The 19,927-nt window shown below is 49.0% G+C and overlaps 1 protein-coding gene across 2 annotated transcripts; it reads right to left on the reverse strand.

The window, feature by feature from the left end:
- Positions 1 to 85: 85 nt before the first annotated feature.
- BID (BH3 interacting domain death agonist) lies at positions 86 to 18,253 on the reverse strand. 2 transcript variants are annotated; one of them, XM_038153393.1, is made up of 7 exons: positions 18,182 to 18,253; positions 8,326 to 8,434; positions 6,954 to 7,021; positions 4,511 to 4,697; positions 3,078 to 3,220; positions 2,067 to 2,270; positions 86 to 926 (listed from the first exon to the last, which is right to left on the reverse strand). In XM_038153393.1, the coding sequence occupies exons 3-7, from the start codon at positions 6,960 to 6,962 to the stop codon at positions 915 to 917; spliced, it is 555 nt and encodes a 184-aa protein (XP_038009321.1). In that variant the 5' UTR covers positions 6,963 to 7,021; positions 8,326 to 8,434; positions 18,182 to 18,253; the 3' UTR covers positions 86 to 914. The 2 variants fall into 2 exon arrangements, with proteins under 2 accessions (XP_038009321.1, XP_038009322.1); XM_038153394.1 differs by lacking the exon at positions 18,182 to 18,253 and adding an exon at positions 17,536 to 18,072.
- Between the last annotated feature and the right edge of the window lie 1,674 nt (positions 18,254 to 19,927).

The raw sequence follows: 19,927 nt of genomic DNA on the forward strand, positions 1-19,927 counted from the left end.
CGCATCAGGAGCCATGGGGAATTAGAGGAATGCCATGAGTGCTTGCACAAAAGGATTTCAGGTGGAGACTGAAAGTCAGCAGAGCTGTAGTAGCCACGAGAAGTGAGATTTTTATTTAAGTTAAAAAACCCTACAAAATATTTACATACTTGGAAAAGTCCTGAGGCAGCTGGATCAAGGCGACTCATTTGCCACCTTGTCTGGCTGTGTATCAAACAACCTGAGTCCAAGTTTGTTCAGCCTGAGATGTAACTACAAGATATGCTACTTTTTCTTAAGCATATTCAGGTTGCATTCTCAAAAAACTTTCCTTGTGCCCTACCCCGCTCTTTTCTTTACATTTTTTTCTGTCAGTTTTATTTTTCAAGCAAACACAGGTGGATGGTGATTGATACTGAAGTGTCCTCGTGTCACACTTCTCTGGGCACACCCCACCATTTCCCTCAGGGCTCTGTTCCTTCTTGCTGACAGCTTCTCATCAAGATAAACCCAATTCCGGCCCACCCCGCTGATGAACCACCCATTCCACAGCCTGAGGCCTTCCTGGGAACAACATTCAGCATGGCTCAGCTGCAGGAGCAGGGCTGGGAAGTGAATAAAGCAAAATGGGACAGCTGCTTAGAAAAAACACAGAGCCTGTGGAGGCACAAGGCGGGCTCTGCACAAAAGCTGCTGCTGCTAAATTAAGAAATATTGTGAAAGGAGAGAGGCAAGCACTACTCCCTACAGGTACTGGCAGAGCTGGCAGGCAGCTCACACTACTATTACTGCTGTGCTAGTCTACAAAAGCCTATCTATGAAGCTCTGCCATCCCTTTCACAGCTGCATTTCAGAAGTTAAGAGTAAACCAAATCCTCTTCATTCATTTAGGAAACTCTTCAGCGGGTTACATGCCCCACGCAGGCCTGGAGAGCTCACTCACCCAGCTGGAGGGAGAGAAACAGAAGGGGCATTATGAACAGCAGCAGGGTTCTTCTCCCGCGCCAAGCCCTGCCCTGTGCCTGCCCAGGAGTGCCGCGAGTCGACACTGCCACCTGCCGTGCTCCTTCCCGAGCCAGCGGCGGGACACGGCCACGGGAACAGCGTGGGACAGCCCCGGGGCCCAGCTCCAGCCCCCTCCCTCCCTGCCCCTGGTGCTACCCCCAGCTGGGTGACTCGTGTCTGGCATAACTCAGCACCCTGGAGCCAAACTGAGCGAAGGGAAGGGCAGAGTTGAAGGACATGGCACAGTGACACCGTGCCCAGGGTGAGGCAAAGGGACAGCACGAGCCAGGCCCATCTGCTGACTGCTGCCAACACTGTCCCTGGCGAGGCTGCAGTGCAGCACCGTCCCACAGGCCTGCAGCACAGCACAGCTGTGCCACCGCTGCTTCACAGGGGGGCAGGATCACAGCCCTGCTCACTCAGATCTCATTCTCCAGGACCGCTGAGGGTTAGCAGCAGTGTGTTTGTCCCCTCCCCGCCCCAGAACCCTTAGTTGCTGGAGCTGGGGCCCCTAGCCTGGCTTGCCTGCGAGCTGCACAGCCTCCCCACCTCTGCTCGAGTGCCAACAGACAACAAGAGCAGATGTGACTATTTCTCATTGCTAGTGTTAATTCTCAAGAGCAATTCCTTTCCCCTTCCAGCTCTCCCAAGCTCTGGGGAGCTGAGGAAGACAAGAGCAGAGACCTCATGGTCAAGACACTGGGGAGCCAGCAGAGCTCAGGTCAGGCTTTCTTTCCCTGAGGGAATGAAAGAATCATTAACCAGAATGGTACTGGTAGAGCTGCCGGAGGAGATTGCAGCAGGAAAGAAGCAGTCACAGCTCTCTCTGCCCGACAGAACAAATGCACTCTGTTCACTGGCTGCTCTGAGATGGGGACAAGCAGATGTGACATGACCCCCTCAAGCACACTCATTCCCAGAGCTCTGCAGGGACTGACACTGCCTTCTGGCACAACCTCCAGAGCACTACAGGGAAACCAGCAGGCCACAGGCAGTCCAGAGCTAGGCCACCTCTCAGGGAATAACCCAGGACAGCTAAAAGGCTGGCTGTGTCTCCCACAGAGCTGCCTGACAGCACTCACCATTTCAACAATGTAGTTGTGGAACTGCTGGTTCATGTAGTTCACAGTGGTGTTAAAGACACGGCGTAGAAGGGCGGGCACTGTATTCACAATTTTCTTCGTCAAGACCATTGCTAGCACCAGCATGGCCTTCTCCTGATCCATGTCTGAGGGGATGGCTCGTATAAGCTCTCTCACTGCCCTGGACATCTGCCGGGTTATCTCCTGTGTGGAAGGAGAAAAGGGATCTCGGTGCAACAGCTGTGGCAGCAAGGGGTCTCAGCACAGCCTGCCAGGACTGTGCTAATAACTGATGTGCCTGTTGCAACGCTCCAGGATGCTGCTCCCCTTCCTCCCAGCCATGGCAGCCAGCCTGCTACATAAAAAACACCCCCAAAAAACGATGGCACTTGATCCAGATGTAGATCTAATCCTTGGATAGCCTTCCTCTTCCTTTTTAACACAAGAGACCTCAAACTCTACTTCCCTTGCACAGCAGCGAGGCATGTTAGATGCTGGGCCAGCTGCATCTAGGAAGAGGCCTAAACCCACAGCTACTCCCAACACTGCACCTATAAACACACTCACAGCATCAGGAAAGGGTCTCATGACTTGCTGTCTCTTTGGTGCTCAGTAACCAGCACAAATTCAGCTCCTGTCACTAACCTGCTCAGTTTTTACTCTTATGATGGTCAGCAGATACAAAGGACTTGGCACCAAAGTGCAAAGATCTTAAGTGCTAAAACTAAGCCTTAGCCAGACCATTCATTTTCCAAGATAAGCCATGAGGCCATCAAAAGAAGGACAAAATGCCTCACAGTCAGTCCTTCTCCACAACCACCATTTCACTTATCAGAAAGGAGATAAGCCCAAGGAACCAAATTTACACATTAACTTCTGCCACAGAATCACCTCTAACAAATCCTCAAAGGTCAATGTTCAGGATTCATTTTCAGATGCCTTCAAAGTCACAGCAGGAAGGATGCAGAATATTTAAAAGGAGAACTGCTTATCAGGCTGCTTTTCACTCACCTCATTAGACAGATTCTCATTCATGAAGTGCTGCACTAGGCCATTTACTACTCTTTCTTGGATTTCCCTATCAAACTGATCTCCAATCTCAGCGAGCTGAGCAGCAATGATCCGGATAACCTCTTCATTTGCTGGAGCCAACCCTGCCAACACAAAGAGCAGAATTCAGTTCACAGGCTGTGGTCAGATCAGGTTCAGTACAGGTCACAGCATTTTGCTAATCTCCATTAGCAACCTCCTTTCCACCCCTGAATGTATTCATGACAGGTCTAAGCACAATTTCTTTAAGTGTACCCAGGTTGCTTACCAGGAATTGTGGCAAACAGAGGTTTGTATCTGTAGTTTAGGTAAAGTGCAGCCTCACCCTGCCCAAAAAAATCACTGCAGGGCATGTTAGAACATCTCCAACCAAAATTTGAACAGGACAGTTACAGCCAGCATCCAGCCCACGGAGGGGAACTGAGAAGCTGTGCATAACACTGAACATTGGTTTGCTGTGCATAACATGGCATAACTCTTCAAGCCTAATGATTCTAGACTTTAAGTGACTTGTCAGGACTTGTCTCCTAAGCACCACCTAAAATACAGCACCTCATAGAACAGCTGGAAGGAACCTTGAAAGGCCATCTCATCCAAACCCCCTGCAATAGGCAGGGACATCTTCAACTAGATTTGACTGCTCAAAGCCCAGCCAAACTCACCCTGAATGTTTCCAGGGGTGGGGCATCCAGCACCTCTTTGGGCAACCTGTGCCAGTGTTTTACCACCCTCATTGGAAAAATCTTCCTTACATCTACTCTGCATCTGTCCTTTTTCAGCTGAGAGCCTTACACCTTGTCCTACCTGCTTTTAGCACGAGACCTATGCAAATGTGTGCGAGAGGGCTATTTACTGTGGCAGCTCCTCCTCGCCCTGCTTCAGCTGAGGCCAGGGTGCCAGCTGACACACCCTGGGCAAGGGGCAGTAGCCACCCTGCAGATGGCTAGCAAAGCAGGAACACGACCAGAAGCCACTTGAGGAACAGTTTTCAGCAGATTGGTAGAGCAGAAAGGGACTCACCCAGTACCAGAACTCGAGTTGTTCCAAGATCCTAGCCCAAGTATTGGTACTGCCTGAGGAGCAATGCAAGGCCTAACTGAACTGCTTAGTATCACACTCCTTGAGGGCAGCTATCACCAGGAGCAGCTTTGTGCCTTTGCCTGATGAGCTGCAGACAAAACCCAGTGACAGGTGCTCTAGAAATCCATGGAGAGAGAAAGTGCTAAGCACCAGTTGTCTTAACCTAAGTGTTAAATTCCCAGCCAACACCACCAACAGCCACACAGTGAAGTTTCTCAACAGAAACAGACAATAAAAACAAACAAAGATAGGAAATGGGGAAAGAAAACCACAGTGTTCAGAGAGGCAGGTGGGATGGGGAATAGCTTGCTCACCTAGCTCACCATTCCGGAAGTGGCCGCTCCGATTGCCATCGGTCTGAAGCTCATCGTCATCGCTTCCTTGGTACAACATGATCTGCTGGCTTTGCAGGCAATGCAGCTGGTCTTTGAACTTGCAGTCAGAGGATACCTCCAGGAAGGTGAACAGCAATGCATGCTCCATCTGAAGAGGCCCATTGATCTGAAACACAGGGAAATCACTGTTAAGGCCATACCTAGAAATGTCCCATTCAGAGCATCCCGGCACGCACTGTTTACCAGCCCTGACGCGTCTCTGTGGCCTCCTCCGGGCACCCTGAACAGCAGCAGCCAGGGGCTCCACAAGGCCTCAGCAAAGGCAGACTGACTCCTGGATGTGCACCCACACAGGACTGTCCCATGGGGAATGACAGAACGCTCTGCTCTTGCAAACTGGTGTGGAAAACCCAGCTCACCTTCTCCTCACCTTTCCAGCTGTGGCAATGGCAGCAAGCCCGATCCAAGTTCCTCTTTGGAAACAGGTGTGAGTTCAGCAAAACCCATCCATTTCCCTTACTCAGACACCTGTGTTTGGAAGGGTTTTACCCTGTATTTGGGAACTGGGCATTCCACTTGCTGTGCATGAAGAGACAGGAGCTCCCCACTTCCATGTAATCAGAGCAGAGCAGTAACAAGGTGGGAAATAGAGATAAGAGCATACGGCTGCAAAAACCCCCAAGGTTCACATTTCTTCTCCCTCTTCAAAGGAACCTCATCCAGCTCCATAATAAACCTGTTTAGCTCCTTGTAGAGACCCAAGCAGCTGCTCACAAGAAAAGTGACATGAGGTGGCAGATCAGTGCCACCTCCAGTGGCATATTCACCCCCGGTAAATGGGCACGTGCTGCTTCCATGGCCACACAATCTGCAGCCTTCAAGCAAGGCAGCATAGAGTGCCCAAATTAATTAGGCTGAGGAGGTCCATGAGGCAGGCAGACTGATGGGAGCAAGAGGTCCTACTGGGACACCAGGCCTCATAACCAACTAAGGCCTCCAGAAAACCAGGAGACTCTCCAAAAATTTTAGATAAACAGGTAAGAGATCAGGATGTGATATAAGCACAGAAATAAAGTAAGAAAGAAAATCTTGACTCTGGTATGCACATGGTCTGCCTGTAAGGAAATACTTAGGCCTAATTTTATCTAGGGAGAAGAAATATAGTTAAATAAGAATGGTTTGTTATGCTGACAATATGCAACAGGATGAACTTGGTAACTGAAAGGGAGTTTTGGGGAATGGAACCTTGACATAACCATATCTGACTGGGCAGACAAAAGGAGGAACAAAGCCCACAAAAGGCAGGGTGCAGAAATGGAAACAAATGGAAAATGAAGGATATGATCAGTCAGAGATGAGCAGAAGGCACACCTTCCATGGAGCACGCATGTTTGCAGACAGCAGTGCAGGTCACCTGGCACCCGAGCTCACAGGGGCACCAGTGGCAATCCCCTTCACAGCCCTCGGGCTGGCCATTGGCTTTATCACTGACACTTTCTTAATCATATTGTGTTCAAAAGGCTTGTGAGAGGGCAGAGTAGGGGGGTAGAATTGTATCCTAACACGAGCTGGGCTGGGGGAGGATGACAGACATTTCAGTTACAGTTCAATGTGTAAGATTTAAGCGTGCTAAGTAACAGCATCACAATTGTGTTCAACATCACGAAAACCAACGCAATGCATTGATCACAGGGCTGTGCCCATTCCTGTGGTTATGATATTTTAGGAAAATCCCTTTGCTAGGATTTTCTTCTCCTGAGAAGCTGAGAGGGCCTCAGCTTCAAGTGTAAACAATTTATTATCTGCTACTGTAGAATGCAGCAGGTGCTTTCTCGATTGGTCAATGTGAAATATTTCTACTTGCTGACCAATCGAGGAGGCAGCAGCTCTCAGACTCTCTAGGTGTCACAAAACCTTATTATTCATTCCTTTCTATTCCTGTCTCACCTTCTAATAAATCTCTCTCTCTAGTCTTTGTAATATAGTTTTAGTGTAGACTTTTTTAATATAATAGATATCATAATATAATAAACCAGCCTTCTAAAATAGAGTCAAAATCTCTCCTTCCCTTCACCAAGTCCTAACTGCCCTAAAAACCCCCACATCAAATTCCTTTATTAGTTTTAGCCCTTTTAGCTTTATCAACAAACATTGTAGTCTCTTACATAGCTACATCTCCAGCTGGCAGTCCCAAGGGGAAGTGTCACACTGAGAGCTGCAAGGAAGCAGCCTGCAACCTAACTGGTTCCATCCACTTCCTTGTATTCAGAGCAGTGCCAGGAACACTGCAGAAATTCTGGGAAATTCAAGGAGGACACCAGGCAACACTGAGACTTATCCCCTTCAACGTATCTCAGGACAAGTGTACCAGAGAACCACTGCACACTGTGAACAGCTGACTTCAGACATGTTTGACTCTAACCTGTTCCATAATGGATTCAGGGGCAGAGCAGCTCAGGTCACCCTCTGCTTCAGACACAAATCCTCGTCCTGTGAAAGAGTAAGAAAGAAAAGTGTGAAAGGAAAAAAATTCCCATAAATCCACATCTTGCAGCTGTACTTATGTGTCTGGCCATGTCTCATAGTAAATGTCCCTTTTAGTGATGCATATCCCTATTTCTGCAGAGAGCTGCCCATCACACACCATCAGTCATGAAAAAGGGCTGAGGAAACGACAACTGCCTCAGTGAGAGGGGCCTCGTGAATGAGAGGCACAAATCTCCCTCCTGCCATCGACATGTGCCAGACAGTGGAGTCACACAACTACAAACAGCGCCTGAGAGCCAAGAGCTGCTGCTGGGTAAGGGGGGAACAACCCTCCATGAAGAGCAGGGTGATCAGAGAGGAACTCCTGAGCACCTCCTGAGGGCAGGTGAGCTGACAGGTCTGCATGCACAGCAGAATATTCTGGAATGAAAAACCCAGCTGGCATTGCTACACATCCACAGGGCCTTGAGGGTGCCTCTCCCCACCCTCCATGCAAGAGATCCACGTGGATACTCAGGCTCATTTCGATACTGCCCAGCAAATATCTGTGATGGGGAAGGCTGGATCAGGTGCCAACAGAGGCTTCCAGTCACATGAGTGCAACTCTGCACGCCTCCAGGGAGGATAGCTAGAAAGGAGGGAGAAAGCAGGACAGAGCCCAAGGGGAGATGGAGGAGCACAGCGCTCCCTCCTCATCCTGCCAGGAGCAGCTGACGGGTGGGTCACAACCTGGCACTGGGTGCCTTGCACACAGCAGTCCCACAGCTGCACACACAAATCGCTGGTTCAACTCTTGGTGAGCAGGGCCTGGCTGAAAGGGGGCACTCCCTCCCTACCAAGCCTCCTTCACCCAGGGCAACAACCTGGCTGTTATGCAGGCACTTTCTGAACCAAAAATGGGCTGGAAGCACTAAGAAACCCAAACAAAAGGCCTGCTAGTCATCCAAGACCTGGGCTAGTGATAAATGACTATTTCACAACAATCCCTCACATCTGTGTTTTAAATAACTAAGCATGCTGGTAGGAAAGAGGGAAGTGAAAGCAGAAAGAAATTCAAACTCTGAAGCAAACCACAGTCATATTTTAAGAGACCATGAATCTCCCAACTTTTCAAAGGCTCTTAGAAGTCCAAGACCAAAACATAATCTGCAACATGTCTGAAACACACAGCAGCCCACAGGAAACCTCTTAACCACGAGCTCTTCTTTTCATGGAATTATGTCAGACTAACAGCTACAACACAGGCTTGCCCCCTGCTGCTTTGCATTTTCCTCTGTTCCATTCAAATCCCTATTGCTGCTACTCACCTCTACCCTAAGGAGTGTTCTGGCTGGGGAGAGTCCTCTGTCCTGCTCTTTGGGACCTGAAGGGGCTCTGAAACTGGTCACGGTGACTTTTCTTCTGGGCTTGACTTTGCTGGAAGAGACACAGATGTTAATTTTAATAAATTGTTCATTTTTTACTTGAATTCACTCATTAGACAAATGAACTTTTTGAGAAGCTCATATTTCTTTGTGAGAAATGAGAGGACACATTTCTCTGCTTCTGAGAAATCACTAAATACCTTGAAGTGTCCAACACATAGGACTACAACCATTTTTTACACCCTGTTCTTTCTCTCTTTCTTAAAAAAAAAAAATGAAGGGGGTACTTTACCTGCAAGTTTAAGACCCTTAAATCAGTTCTACAGAATCAATGTTCATTCCAACTCAACATTGCATGGGATGCAGGAGTGTGGGAGAGGCATATGGCAAGAAAACAATTACAGCTGGAGAAGCACATCCACCAGCAGGCTGTCAGTGCAGTAGGAAAGACCTCCTTCCACCCACACACAGCAGTTTTCACAAGTGAATTCTGTGATTTTTCACAAGTGAATTCCGTGGACGCTTCCTCCAAGGCAATCACAGCTCTTTAGATGGGGCTGAGCACACCCTGAGGGATGGGACTTACTGCTCTCCAGCAACACAGCTCCTTCAGGTCTGGCGTCCCATCCTCTGTTTCTCTCTCTCATCCCCAAGTTACACTATCCTTTAAATCTCACGAGGAACTCACCAGAGTAGCTTTTCCCATCTGCAGTCCACCAGTGAGGGGTGGCATCACTAGAGGCAAGAGCAGGCAGGGCCAGAACCCCCTGACTCCAGCGGAAGGAGAGATGCAAGCTTGCAGGGTGGAAAAGAGGGAGCAGCAGGGACTGCAAGACAACTGGCACTGGTGCCGCTCTCCCACATCAAGCAGGGAGGGATAATCCAAAGGAAAAGCCTCAAACACTGTGTGACACCATGGTTACCTGCTGGGGGAACTCCCCACAGCTCTCAGGGCTGCCATAGCAGCAGCAGGTCCCAGAATCCCTGCAGCAGTGCTAAGTCACCCTACAAATCAGTTTGCACCTCCACACTTGTGCTGCATCTCCAAGACAGCTCAGAAAAGAAGCCACCCCACAAGCAGTGCCTCTGCTCACCATCACTTCCCCTCAGACTCTTCACCTCTCCTCACACCCAGCCTGGCAGTTCCTATTTCAGCTCCAGCAGATATGTCTGGTCAGGAAAACACTGTTTTCAGCAGGGAAGGCACAGGCCTCTAAAGACTGACTCCTTTAATGCTGTGTCTGGATTATGGGTCAATGGACCTGCTGTGTGAGCTGTCAAGATGTTTATGCCTCACGTTTGAGTTAGGAGCAACAAAATCTCCAAAGCAGAAACAACAATAAAGCATCGTTTGACTTTTGCAAAGTCAAAAACTTCCAATCTGAGCATTGCTTTCCCCGTGGGGCAGCTGAAAGAACTTTGGGTGTGGCAGACAGGATGACATCACTATTGGGAGAGGTAGAACAGTGACTATTTCTCCCTTCCAGGGCCTGGTGGCACTTACCTGTCCTGTAGGCAGATTTTCACTGCTGAGCTACAGAGCAAGGGCATCATTTTACAGGCAGGGAAACCAAGTATTTGGTATGTCCTGACATTTTAAATCCATATATGAAACCATAACCACTCAATTTTACTGTCTGCATGAGAACTTGCCACAGGCACAACTACTTTGCATGTCCAGTCACTACTGGAAAATAAAGAGAAACAGCATCACAGACGTAGGAAGTTCCTTACTTGAGGATATTTTGAGCTGTGCCACTGTTGCCAGCAGCACTTCAGGTCAGGAGAGTGTAAGCAAATACCACATCACAGAGCCCAAAGTCACCAGAAGCAATGCTCCACTTCTAGCCCATAAACCCAACAGGAACTAAAGAGCCCAGGGAAGGTACCTTCTTGGTGTGCCAAACCAACAGTAAATAGGATGTGATCATTACCACAGGAAACCTGTCCCCATTGCTCCTTACCCTGCAAAGGATTTGCCAGCCTGTACCAGTGCTTAGAACACCCCAGGATTTTGCCTCATTTGAGACTCGCCCCTAAAGCAGAATTTGCTTCTAGGCTCTGGAAAGAGCAGCAGCGTGGCGGGAGAACAGAGACATTGCAATGTGTAAGCCAGGTGAAGGATGGGCTCAACAAGACCCTCTGGGCACGTCACACACAGAGCTGTGAAACTAAAGGATGGTTTGGTGCATCTGGTAACACCAAAGCTACTGGCTTGGACAGTGACAGGACTTTCCCAGCCACAGGGAACACTGCTTCCAAACTAAGGTTATTTTCCACCCCTTTGACTCAGAGAGGATGCAACATCAAGAGCTCGTTTTGGAAGTGGCAAAAACTGACAAGCTGTGAGGAGCATTCTTGGAGACACCAGCAGCTCAGCGGCCCAGAGCAGGACACACCTCCTACCCCAGTCACTCGCAGGTTATTTGCTTGGCTCTTGGGAGGAATGCCCTGTTAGACAGGAATCGTGAGACTAAAAATCCAACCAGGACAACCTCCGCCTGATAGTCCTAAGCAGGACAGCTTGAGGTTTCCAGCTTTTGTTTCTCTTCCTTTCAGCTTCAAATTGCCTCTTTCTTTAGGATGTAAATAATGCCACTACCAATCTCTCCAGCAAGGGAAAACAAAACCCAGCACCAACACAAAGCCATTTATTCCTCATATTCTTGATGCAAAACATGACAAATACTTAACTAGTGCCTTAGCTGGGGCATTTTTACTTTTGCTTCTTTATGCTGCTTTAGTACAGAATTATCATCTCAGCCGGGACACCAAGCATTCTCAGCTGTGTATTTTGGCTTAGAAATACATTTCACTTTTTGTTTAAAGGGGGCTAACCTTCCTCTTTGGAAGAAAAACTTTATTAGAGACAATTCTAAAAAGAAGCTCTCAGTAGGCTTTTTTGATAGAAATTTATTTAAGTTTCTGAAGGTCGTTCGTCTTTTCACAATTACATGAATTGCAGCAATCTTCCAGCTATCAGGGCAGTGCTTTGACTTCTTAGGAAAAAAACCATCCAAGTCCCTTATCAACCACCCTTCTCATTTGGCTCAAAAACCTCTGGTGACCAGCCCCCACGCAGCACATGAATGAGTAAGGAGGAGCACTGCCATGTTACTAACGCTCTTAAAAAACCCAGGTAGGCAGGAACTTGTCATCAGGGTGGTTTCTCTATCAGATCAGCCACAGAGGCAGCACGACAACATTTTAGTCAGCAGCCAGCCCACACACAGCTGAGCTTAAACTGAGTCAGCAGGAAGCCTGCAGCTGGAATTTGAATTCATCTAACTACATCTGGACTCAAATGGCTGTTTGACCCAATCTCCATGTTTTGGGCATAGCCATAAAAGAGGCAAGGGCAGCACTTGGATCTCAGCTGTCAGAGTGCGGGCAGTTCCTTGGATCTGGCACTGGGCTGTTTTTCCCCCCTGCTGTCGAGCAAAAACAACTCCAGCCCGGTGAGCTCCTCCTGCACTTCACCTCCTCAGTAAGGTTAGGGAAATACTTCTGTCTTTCCTCAGGACCTGGCTGGAGGGAGCAGAGCAAACCCTGATGGAAAAGCGTAAGCAGCTCTTACGTTTGCCTCTTAGAAAGGATGGAAAAGCAGGAAGCACTGAGGAATCACAGTTGCAGCGTTCTGACATTATCAAGGAAGGACAAACAGACAGAGCAGGCAGCACTGGGACAAAGTCCAGCCATCACCGGTGATGTGTAAGTGACGGCGTCCAACCAGAGGAATGCAAGACTTGATTCCGGATTTAGAGCATGCCCCAGCTGGGCCACGGGCACTGCACTCTGGCAAAGCTGTTTTTACACTGCAGCAGTGACAAAGCGCCCCGTTCCTGCAGCAGGCACAGCCTCAGCACTTGGCAACAGTGCTCTGAGAGCTGCAGGTGCCACTTGGACAGGCTCTGCCAGCCGTGAGATCTCAGAAAGTGGGACTGGATGCAAGAACTGCCATGCCATCTACAGGACAACAGAATGCTCCTGATTTTAGTTTTAATACCTGTAACTACTGTTCAGTGCCAGCATGAGCACGGACCAGCCGTGAGTCAGAGAATCAGGAATGCCAGTTCATTTTGGAACTTGGATGCATTTCACAGCTGATACCAGCAGTAAAGAGGAATGTAAATCTGTCTTTCCTTTGCCTGACTGGCAAGTTAGATAAGCAAAGCAAGAAACTGGTCAGAAGTAATTAAAAAAAGAATTCAAAAAGACAGCTTTATGGACACAGGTGGCCCCTAAGAGTAGCATTCCCTCTGCCTTTCAGGCCATATGAGTAGGCAAGAACTGCCTTTCTAGCCTGGTAAGGGATACCTGCACTGCTTTCTGCAATAAACAGAAGCTGTAAAGATGCTTCAGTGTGAAGTTTAAATACTGAATCAGAGTGGCCTGTAGAAATGACACATCCAAAGAACAACACTCCAGCACTCCAGGAGCTCCCTGCTTGGCTCAAACAAGGCTGCTGATGCAACAGCCAGGACTGCACTCATGGAGCTACTAAGCAATGATTCAGTGCACTGCACAATTTACTGTCAAGGGAATTCTCACAGCAGGCATTCCTCAGAATTACTTCAGTGGAGCCTGCTCACCCTCTCAGGCTCTGAACATTCATCATAAAAAAATCCAAAGCATTTCTAGAGGAAGTGTACAAAGACAAATCTTCACAGCTGCACACTCGTGTGCTCTGACAGCATCCACAACCCTGCGTCAATATTTGACATCTTTCCCAGAACATGAAAATGAGTCTTTAACAGGCTCCCCTCCTCCTAAACATCAAGAGCATCAGAGATGTAAACATCTCTTACATGCCTCAGTTTTATGAAACAACTGTGCACAGCAGAGACAGCCAGAGGTGATCCCCAGAAGGAAAGTCTGACACAGATCCTTTGATTCCCTTCTCCCACTGTGCTGCACTGCAACCTCCACTCCCACCATGACAGTTAAACTGATGATGCCAGTACAAAAATATTTTTAAAAAGTTATCACGGTAATCTTGAAGGAATCTCTTATGACAGGAGCCCAGAAATCCTCAAGAAAAAAGAAAGTTGTGCATCAAACCGGGCAGCCAAAAATAATAGTAACTCCAAGCAGCATTCATCACTGTGATCAAAGCTGTTTGACAGCAGCAGCTCATACACTGTCAGCATAAAAGAAAGCATCATCTCTTTTTAACACTTTTCACAATGACACAGAGCTAATAAAATACTCCTTCCCAAACAAAAGCTGCAGGAGCCACTTGGGAACTGTGACAGGAAAATTGCAAATAGGTGCCTGCAGGAGTACACATTTCCTAACGGCAGGCAAACAGGAGATGCCTCAGCACATTGCTTCTTCCACTCAACACCCACGGGCTCTCTCAGCTGTTGGTCTACACACACAGTGAGAAAACATCTGTTCTTCTAGGAGAAAACACATGACTGTGCATGAAGCAAAGCAAAACCATTTCACTTTCAGTTCTACCTTGGGAGGAATAGGTTGATGTTGAAACACAGGAAGAGCTTACAAAGCCAAAATAGAGCAACTGCTGATCTAAGGGGTTTTCCTTCACGTGGCTGTCAATCCAAAGGTATTGCAGCAATTACACTGAACACCCAGAAGCCACACTTACCAAGGAACATATGTGTCCTTTAAAGATGAAGAAAATAGTCCAAAATATGTGAGAGACCTGGGTATTGCCCATTCTATAAACAGCAGTAAGAGCACTAGGAACTGGCCAAAGGTCACAGTGTCACATCTTACCAGGAAATAGAGCAGGTTTGCAGACATTTAAACAAGAATCCAACATCCGCCTGTGCCATGACTGCACACACAGCCCAACTCCTCTGCTGACACTTCAGTGAAGCTGAATAAAAGCTCTGAGAGTTTACAGGACAAGCTACTGAGGTAGGAGGAGTTTAAAGCCACTCTAATGACACTGTCCTCTCATGGGAGAAAGAGCAGGATCCCCATAATGCACAAAGGGCTACAGCCCCTTCCTCATGTTTGCCAGCAAGGGCAGTCCAGCCAGAGCCCACCAGGGCCAAGCAGTGCCATGGTGCTGCAAAGAGACAGGGAAAGCAGCACACTGGATCAAGGGCAGAAGTCACCAAGTGCCCAAGGCAGGGCTAACAAGGCTCCAAGCCATGGGGCTACTCAAGGGAAGGGGCTGAAGGATTCTTGGAGCAGCTGTTGCCAAGAAGGGCGTGAAAGTGACATCAACACAGCCCTGTGCTCTGCATGGAGCACCTGCTTCAGAATGCAGACAGGAGGCAACCCCTGCCGCCTCATCCAGGTGCAAGGAGGTGCCAAATCCACACCACCAGCAGCTCCAGAGTCCTGTTCTCTTCCCAGTACGGATGAGCTAACAGCAGGATGTCAGGACATGGCTCACTACAGACATCTGGTACAAATCAAGGCAATCACGGAAGCTTAACAGATTGCTACCAAACCTAAAGAATGACACTGGACACTGTGTGGCTCAACACTTCTTTCTATATTTTATCCCTCCTTTCCCTATATCCTTCTTATCTTGTCTGGGTCAAAAAAATCAGACTTGCAAAATACCTGAGGAAGGGACCCTCCATGCACATACCATAATCATAACTGATAAGCTTTAGTTAAAGCTAAACTCAGCACCCTGCAACCTCTTCCAAGCCCAAGCAAAGCCATCCAAAACTAAAAGGGGCTCAGACCTCCAAGAGTTTTGCATCTTTGGCTAAGCCACGAGCTCCACTCACTAATTGGAAATACTTTCATGTACTTGGCTTTGCACAGTACCCAGATATGCAGGTAATTCCAGCCCCCAAAACTCTGTAATCTGACACAGACAAAAAGCCACAGCATGCCAAGAAAAAAAAAAGGAGAAGGCAACTCCTTGAGGAAAAAAAAAAAAAACACAACAAAAAAAACCCACCCAAAATTGATTGTAAATTCTGCTCTTTCACTCATCTAGGAACTGCTAAGCAGAGAAAATGAAACCTGCCCATCTGCACACAATTCCCCTCAGCAGAGAAACCGCAGACCAGGCTGGCTATTTCCTGCTGGGGAGTTCATACCCAGCGGCCAAAGGAGCTGCCTTATCAAGGAACCAGCATCTCAAGGCTGTTCCTGCACAGTCACACCAGCACTCCTCGCACCAGGCACAAAACCTGTTCAGAGTCATTAGAGACAGTCCCTTCTCCCCACTCCGATGACTTCCAAGCACCGGGCTGCCCCAGGAAGGTCTCCAAAGGTGACAGTCACTGGATTTATGTGTCTGCCTGCTCCCACTCCAAACAATTTCATTCTATTACAGAAAAAAAAAAACAACAACCCTGTTTGATCTGTCAGCTCCTCAGACTCCTGCTGAGTGTGGATGACTCCTGTCATCCTGTTACAGAGGAAAAACACAACACAGGGAAACATGGCATAAATGACCTCGGGTGAGAGCGTTCAGTGAATACACACACGCCCCATACAGCTCCCTAATTAAATATCACAGTTCTTACTGGTTTAGGATCTAACAGAAATAAAAAGCCACACTGAGCACCTCTGCAAGGCCCGCACACTACCCAGAGGTGTAGTGCGCTGGTTCTGGGTTCAGGCATGCCCAAACCCCAGGAGCACAGGCTCCAGGTTTGCACAGGCAGCCCTGGTGGAGTGCTGAACACGGTTCTGCTGCCCGTGCACGCTGAGAAACCGAGCTCAACTCACAGCCTCAGCTGGCCTAATCTGGTTTTAAGAAACTGGAAGGGCAGGAACCCAAGAAAACCACCTAACCAAAAATCAGTCGCGTTTTTTCTTCTTAAATTCAGCAAATGTCACCAGATGCAAACTAGAAGGTGCTGACAAATCAGAAGGGGAGGTTTGTCACACCAGCCTCTCTTGTACAGGGCAGCCTATCCACAGGTTTAAAATCACCTGTTACATTCTGCACACGCACAATGCAAGTGTTTCACCTCAGCAGGTCCCTAAGCCCTGCCAGTTCCCTTTAATGAAAGACAAGAGACTAAGAAAGGAAGACAAGAGAATGGGAAGAGACAGGCTGGAGAAATGCTAGGGAATAACAGGGTGCTAGAATGCTACTTTTTACACAATGCATTTCCCCCGGTGTTTCTGTGTAACACCAGTGGCACAGACGAGATCTCCAAATTTGGGTGTTGCAAAGTTATCCTAAAGACACTGAACAGCACTAAAGTCATGTAAAGAGGTTACAAAGGAGAGAAAAAAAAAAACCCACACAGAAAACCCCTTCTTTTTAAATAACACCTTTTAAGATGTTATGCTTCCACAGGCAGGTGAAAACAGTTTCAGTCTGATTAGTGACAAGAAGTTACAACAGAACAAAAACCACTCTTCCCCACAGGTGGACTTTTGCAAAAAGTCCTTTACCAAAAAAACAAACCAAAACAAAAACTTCAAAAAACAATTTCCTGTCGGGGAATCACTTTGCTCTTTCCTCCACCAAACACTTTAACCGTTTTTGAACAGATAACAAGTATCCCATGACAAGATTATGGCACACATACTCCAAGAGAAATAAAAAAAATGTTCGCCGTTTCTAAAATGAGCGCTGACTTCCTGAATGAAGACTTTAGTGATTTAAATGACTCTGAGGCTCTATGCCTTTTTTTTATTATTAAAGCTACAAAATATTGTTTAAAAGAAGACAAGAGCATCCCCCCTTCGCCAAACCCACCCGTTTCAGAGCCAGTGCCACTCCAAGGCACAGAGACCATCGCCACAGCATGTAATTACAGAAATATTCTTCTAAGGAAGGAGACCTGCTCACTCCGTTCCCTCCCACTCCACACACACCCCGCAGCCTCCGGCTCCAGCCTCCACTCGCCCTGAGCCCAGCACATCCGTGTGTCACGGGGAACGGGAGCGCCGCTCACGGGAAACAAAGGGCCAGCCCGAGGCGCTCAACAGGCAGCCACAGACACCCACAGCTCCGGGGAAGGCAAGGAGCAGAGAGAAAAGCTCCGCCGAATAGCTGAACTAGTCAACTGTACAAATCACCTGCTCTTCCTAAACACGTTAGGTTAGCGCTATTATTAGAAATCCTTGCCTTTTTGCAGGAGCTGCCACTCCCGCATCCCTCGCTGCTGGAAGGCGGCGGGGTCGCCACCACAGCATTAACTCTCTCTTTCCACCGCCCGGCCAATCCCCCTCGCGTCTGACAACTCTCACCAGAAAGGGAGGGCGAGATGCTGCAATTCACCACGCAGTCCAAAGGCAAAGAGAACTTTCTGTGGTTTCAGGAAATGCCACCTGAGCGGGAGGGAGGCCGGCCCGGGACAGAAGCGGGGACGGGAGGGAGCGGCCCGGTCCCCGGGGGAGGCAGGAGAGGGGCCGGAGTGGATGGCAGAGTGGAGAGCACTCGGCCAGGAGGGACGAGCGGGACACAGGCAGCGACCGAGCAGGAAACGGAGTAAAGGAAGAAACAACCGCACCGCCGAAACGCAAGGCCGGATTCCGCGGGCAGAAAGGAACCACGAGACCGGCCGGGAGGCAGAGGAGCTTCCAGCAGCCGGGAGAAAAAGCACAACGCGCACACGGCCCCCCGCAGGGTCACTTCCCTCCCCAGGCCTGGGGGGCTGCGAGCTGCAGCGGCACCTCCGGCCCCGGCGCTGATGCCCCGCGGCCCAGGAGCCGGCGGGCCCGACGCTCGCCCCAAGCCCGCCACGGCCACCGGCGCTTCCCGGGCGGCGCCGCGCAGCACCGCGTCTCGGAGCGCGGCCGGGACGCCGCCCACGCACACCCCACGAGCTTCCCGCCCGACGCGGTGTGGCCACCGAACCCCTCCCGCGGCTGGGGAGCCACCCGCGGCACTCACCGGGCTCCGAGCGGGTCTCCGGGGCTGAGCACGCTGCTGTATTTGAGCGCCCGGCCGGCCCCGCCCCGCGGGCAGGCGGGCGGGCGGGAAGGCGCGGCACGCGGCGGCGGCGGCCCCGGCGCAACGGCCGCGCGGCTGAGGGCGTGAGGGGCCCTGAGGGCCCGGGACTGCCCCGGAGCCGGGACCCGGCCGCTCCGGGCTCCGCCACGCTTCTCCCGACCGCGATTCTCCTCCTGCAGCGCTGATGGGTCCCCGACCTGGTGCTGCTTGGCCAAAGGCTCCTCATACCCCGTCTACAGCCGCCTCTCTCCCCGCCATATAAATGCAGATTTTCGTTTAAGATCGTTTTATGGGCTTAAAATCACAGAACCACAGAACCAATTGGGTTGGAAAAGACCTCTGAGATGAGCGGCTCCAACCTGTGACCACACACCACCTTGCCAAGCAGACCATGGCACTGAGTGCCACATCCTTTAACACCTGCAGGGATGGTGACTCCACCAGCTCCCTGAGCAGCCCATTCCAATCTAATCACCTTTCTGTGAAAAAATTATTCCCCATGTCCAACCCGATTCTCCCCTGGTGCAGTTTAAAACTTTGTGCTCTCATTCGGTCACTTGCTGCCTGGGAGAAGAGGCCCCACCTTGCTGCAACTGCCTTTCAAGTCTAGTAATACAGTCCTGCTTCAACAAATTACTAATTAATACAGCCTTACACTTCAACATAGCTCAGCTTAGCTGGTATTCAGTACAGGTGTCCTTCCTGACACATTTTCCTTCCTCACACGCCCAGTCACGGTGCCAGTGCCACGCTCAGGCTTTGGATAGCCCCACAGGGTCATCCCTGACCTTAGGGTGCTTGTTAAAGCTTTTTAAAGTCTGGGATTCTAAGAAACAGACTGAACCAATTCTGATTCATGCTTGAGTCATGTTGGCTTCCCACTGGGAATGGCATTGGGGAAAAAAAATGACACGAAAATATGTAAATTTCAAGGAACTGAAGAGAAGTTTCTGTTTCCTCAAATTGCTTCGCTTTGTCCCACAAAGTCAGCATTGCCCCAAGCAGCACTGTCCTCCTCTCTCCCTTCAGCCCAAAGTGTGTTTTTTCCTTTGAGAAATCACTGTGTGCTTTTTTATATCCTTTTGTTTCTGGTATCTGAGTAATATGGATGATATATTTATATAGAATAACAAAAAAGAGATGTTATCTCTTGCTTACAGAAAGGCATGTGATTTCTGCACCTGAGACATTCAGGAAAGCACCACACACTCAGCAGGTTAGGAAATACTAGTTTATCCACTTTCCTAGTATCCACAGGCATGCACACTGTTCCCAAGGTGCCAAGGCAAAATAGCACTTTTGGGTTAGGGGGTTTGTTCCTTATTTTGAGTGCTTATAAAAAGATGCAGGCTAAGGAAGGAGGCAACTCTTCATCATATCTCTCAAGTAATATTTCTAAAATGAAGCACGAGGCCCCTTCTTCCCTGTGGCTCCAGGAGGAGATGCAGCCACATGCCAGCACTTGATTTCACCCACTGTAGGGTCATTTTTCTGCTAACTGCTCTATTGCTGCTGATGCTTAGGATTTAAGGCAGGAAAATACACTCAGAACCTGCTGGAATTCTTAAGAGATGTGTGGCCAGGTAGAATCCTTACAGGATTAGGTATTAATTCTCCAATACGTGTGACTTAAGAATGCAGTTGCTGATGTAAACAGCCATTTCTAATTGCTGTCACAGCACTGAT

The sequence above is a fragment of the Motacilla alba genome, chromosome 1A (genome assembly GCF_015832195.1).
Source record: "Motacilla alba alba isolate MOTALB_02 chromosome 1A, Motacilla_alba_V1.0_pri, whole genome shotgun sequence".
In the NCBI taxonomy this organism is placed as follows: Eukaryota; Metazoa; Chordata; class Aves; order Passeriformes; family Motacillidae; genus Motacilla; species Motacilla alba.

What these genes read in the sequence shown, in the direction of transcription:
- BID (XM_038153393.1), bottom strand. An exon ending in CTTCCGGAATGGTGAGCTAG is followed by an intron (nt 3,221 to 4,510) that starts GTGAGCAAGCTA and finishes TTGTGTTGGCAG; the next exon opens with GGTTGGCTCCAGCAAATGAA. An exon ending in ATGAGAATCTGTCTAATGAG is followed by an intron (nt 2,271 to 3,077) that starts GTGAGTGAAAAG and finishes CCTTCCACACAG; the next exon opens with GAGATAACCCGGCAGATGTC.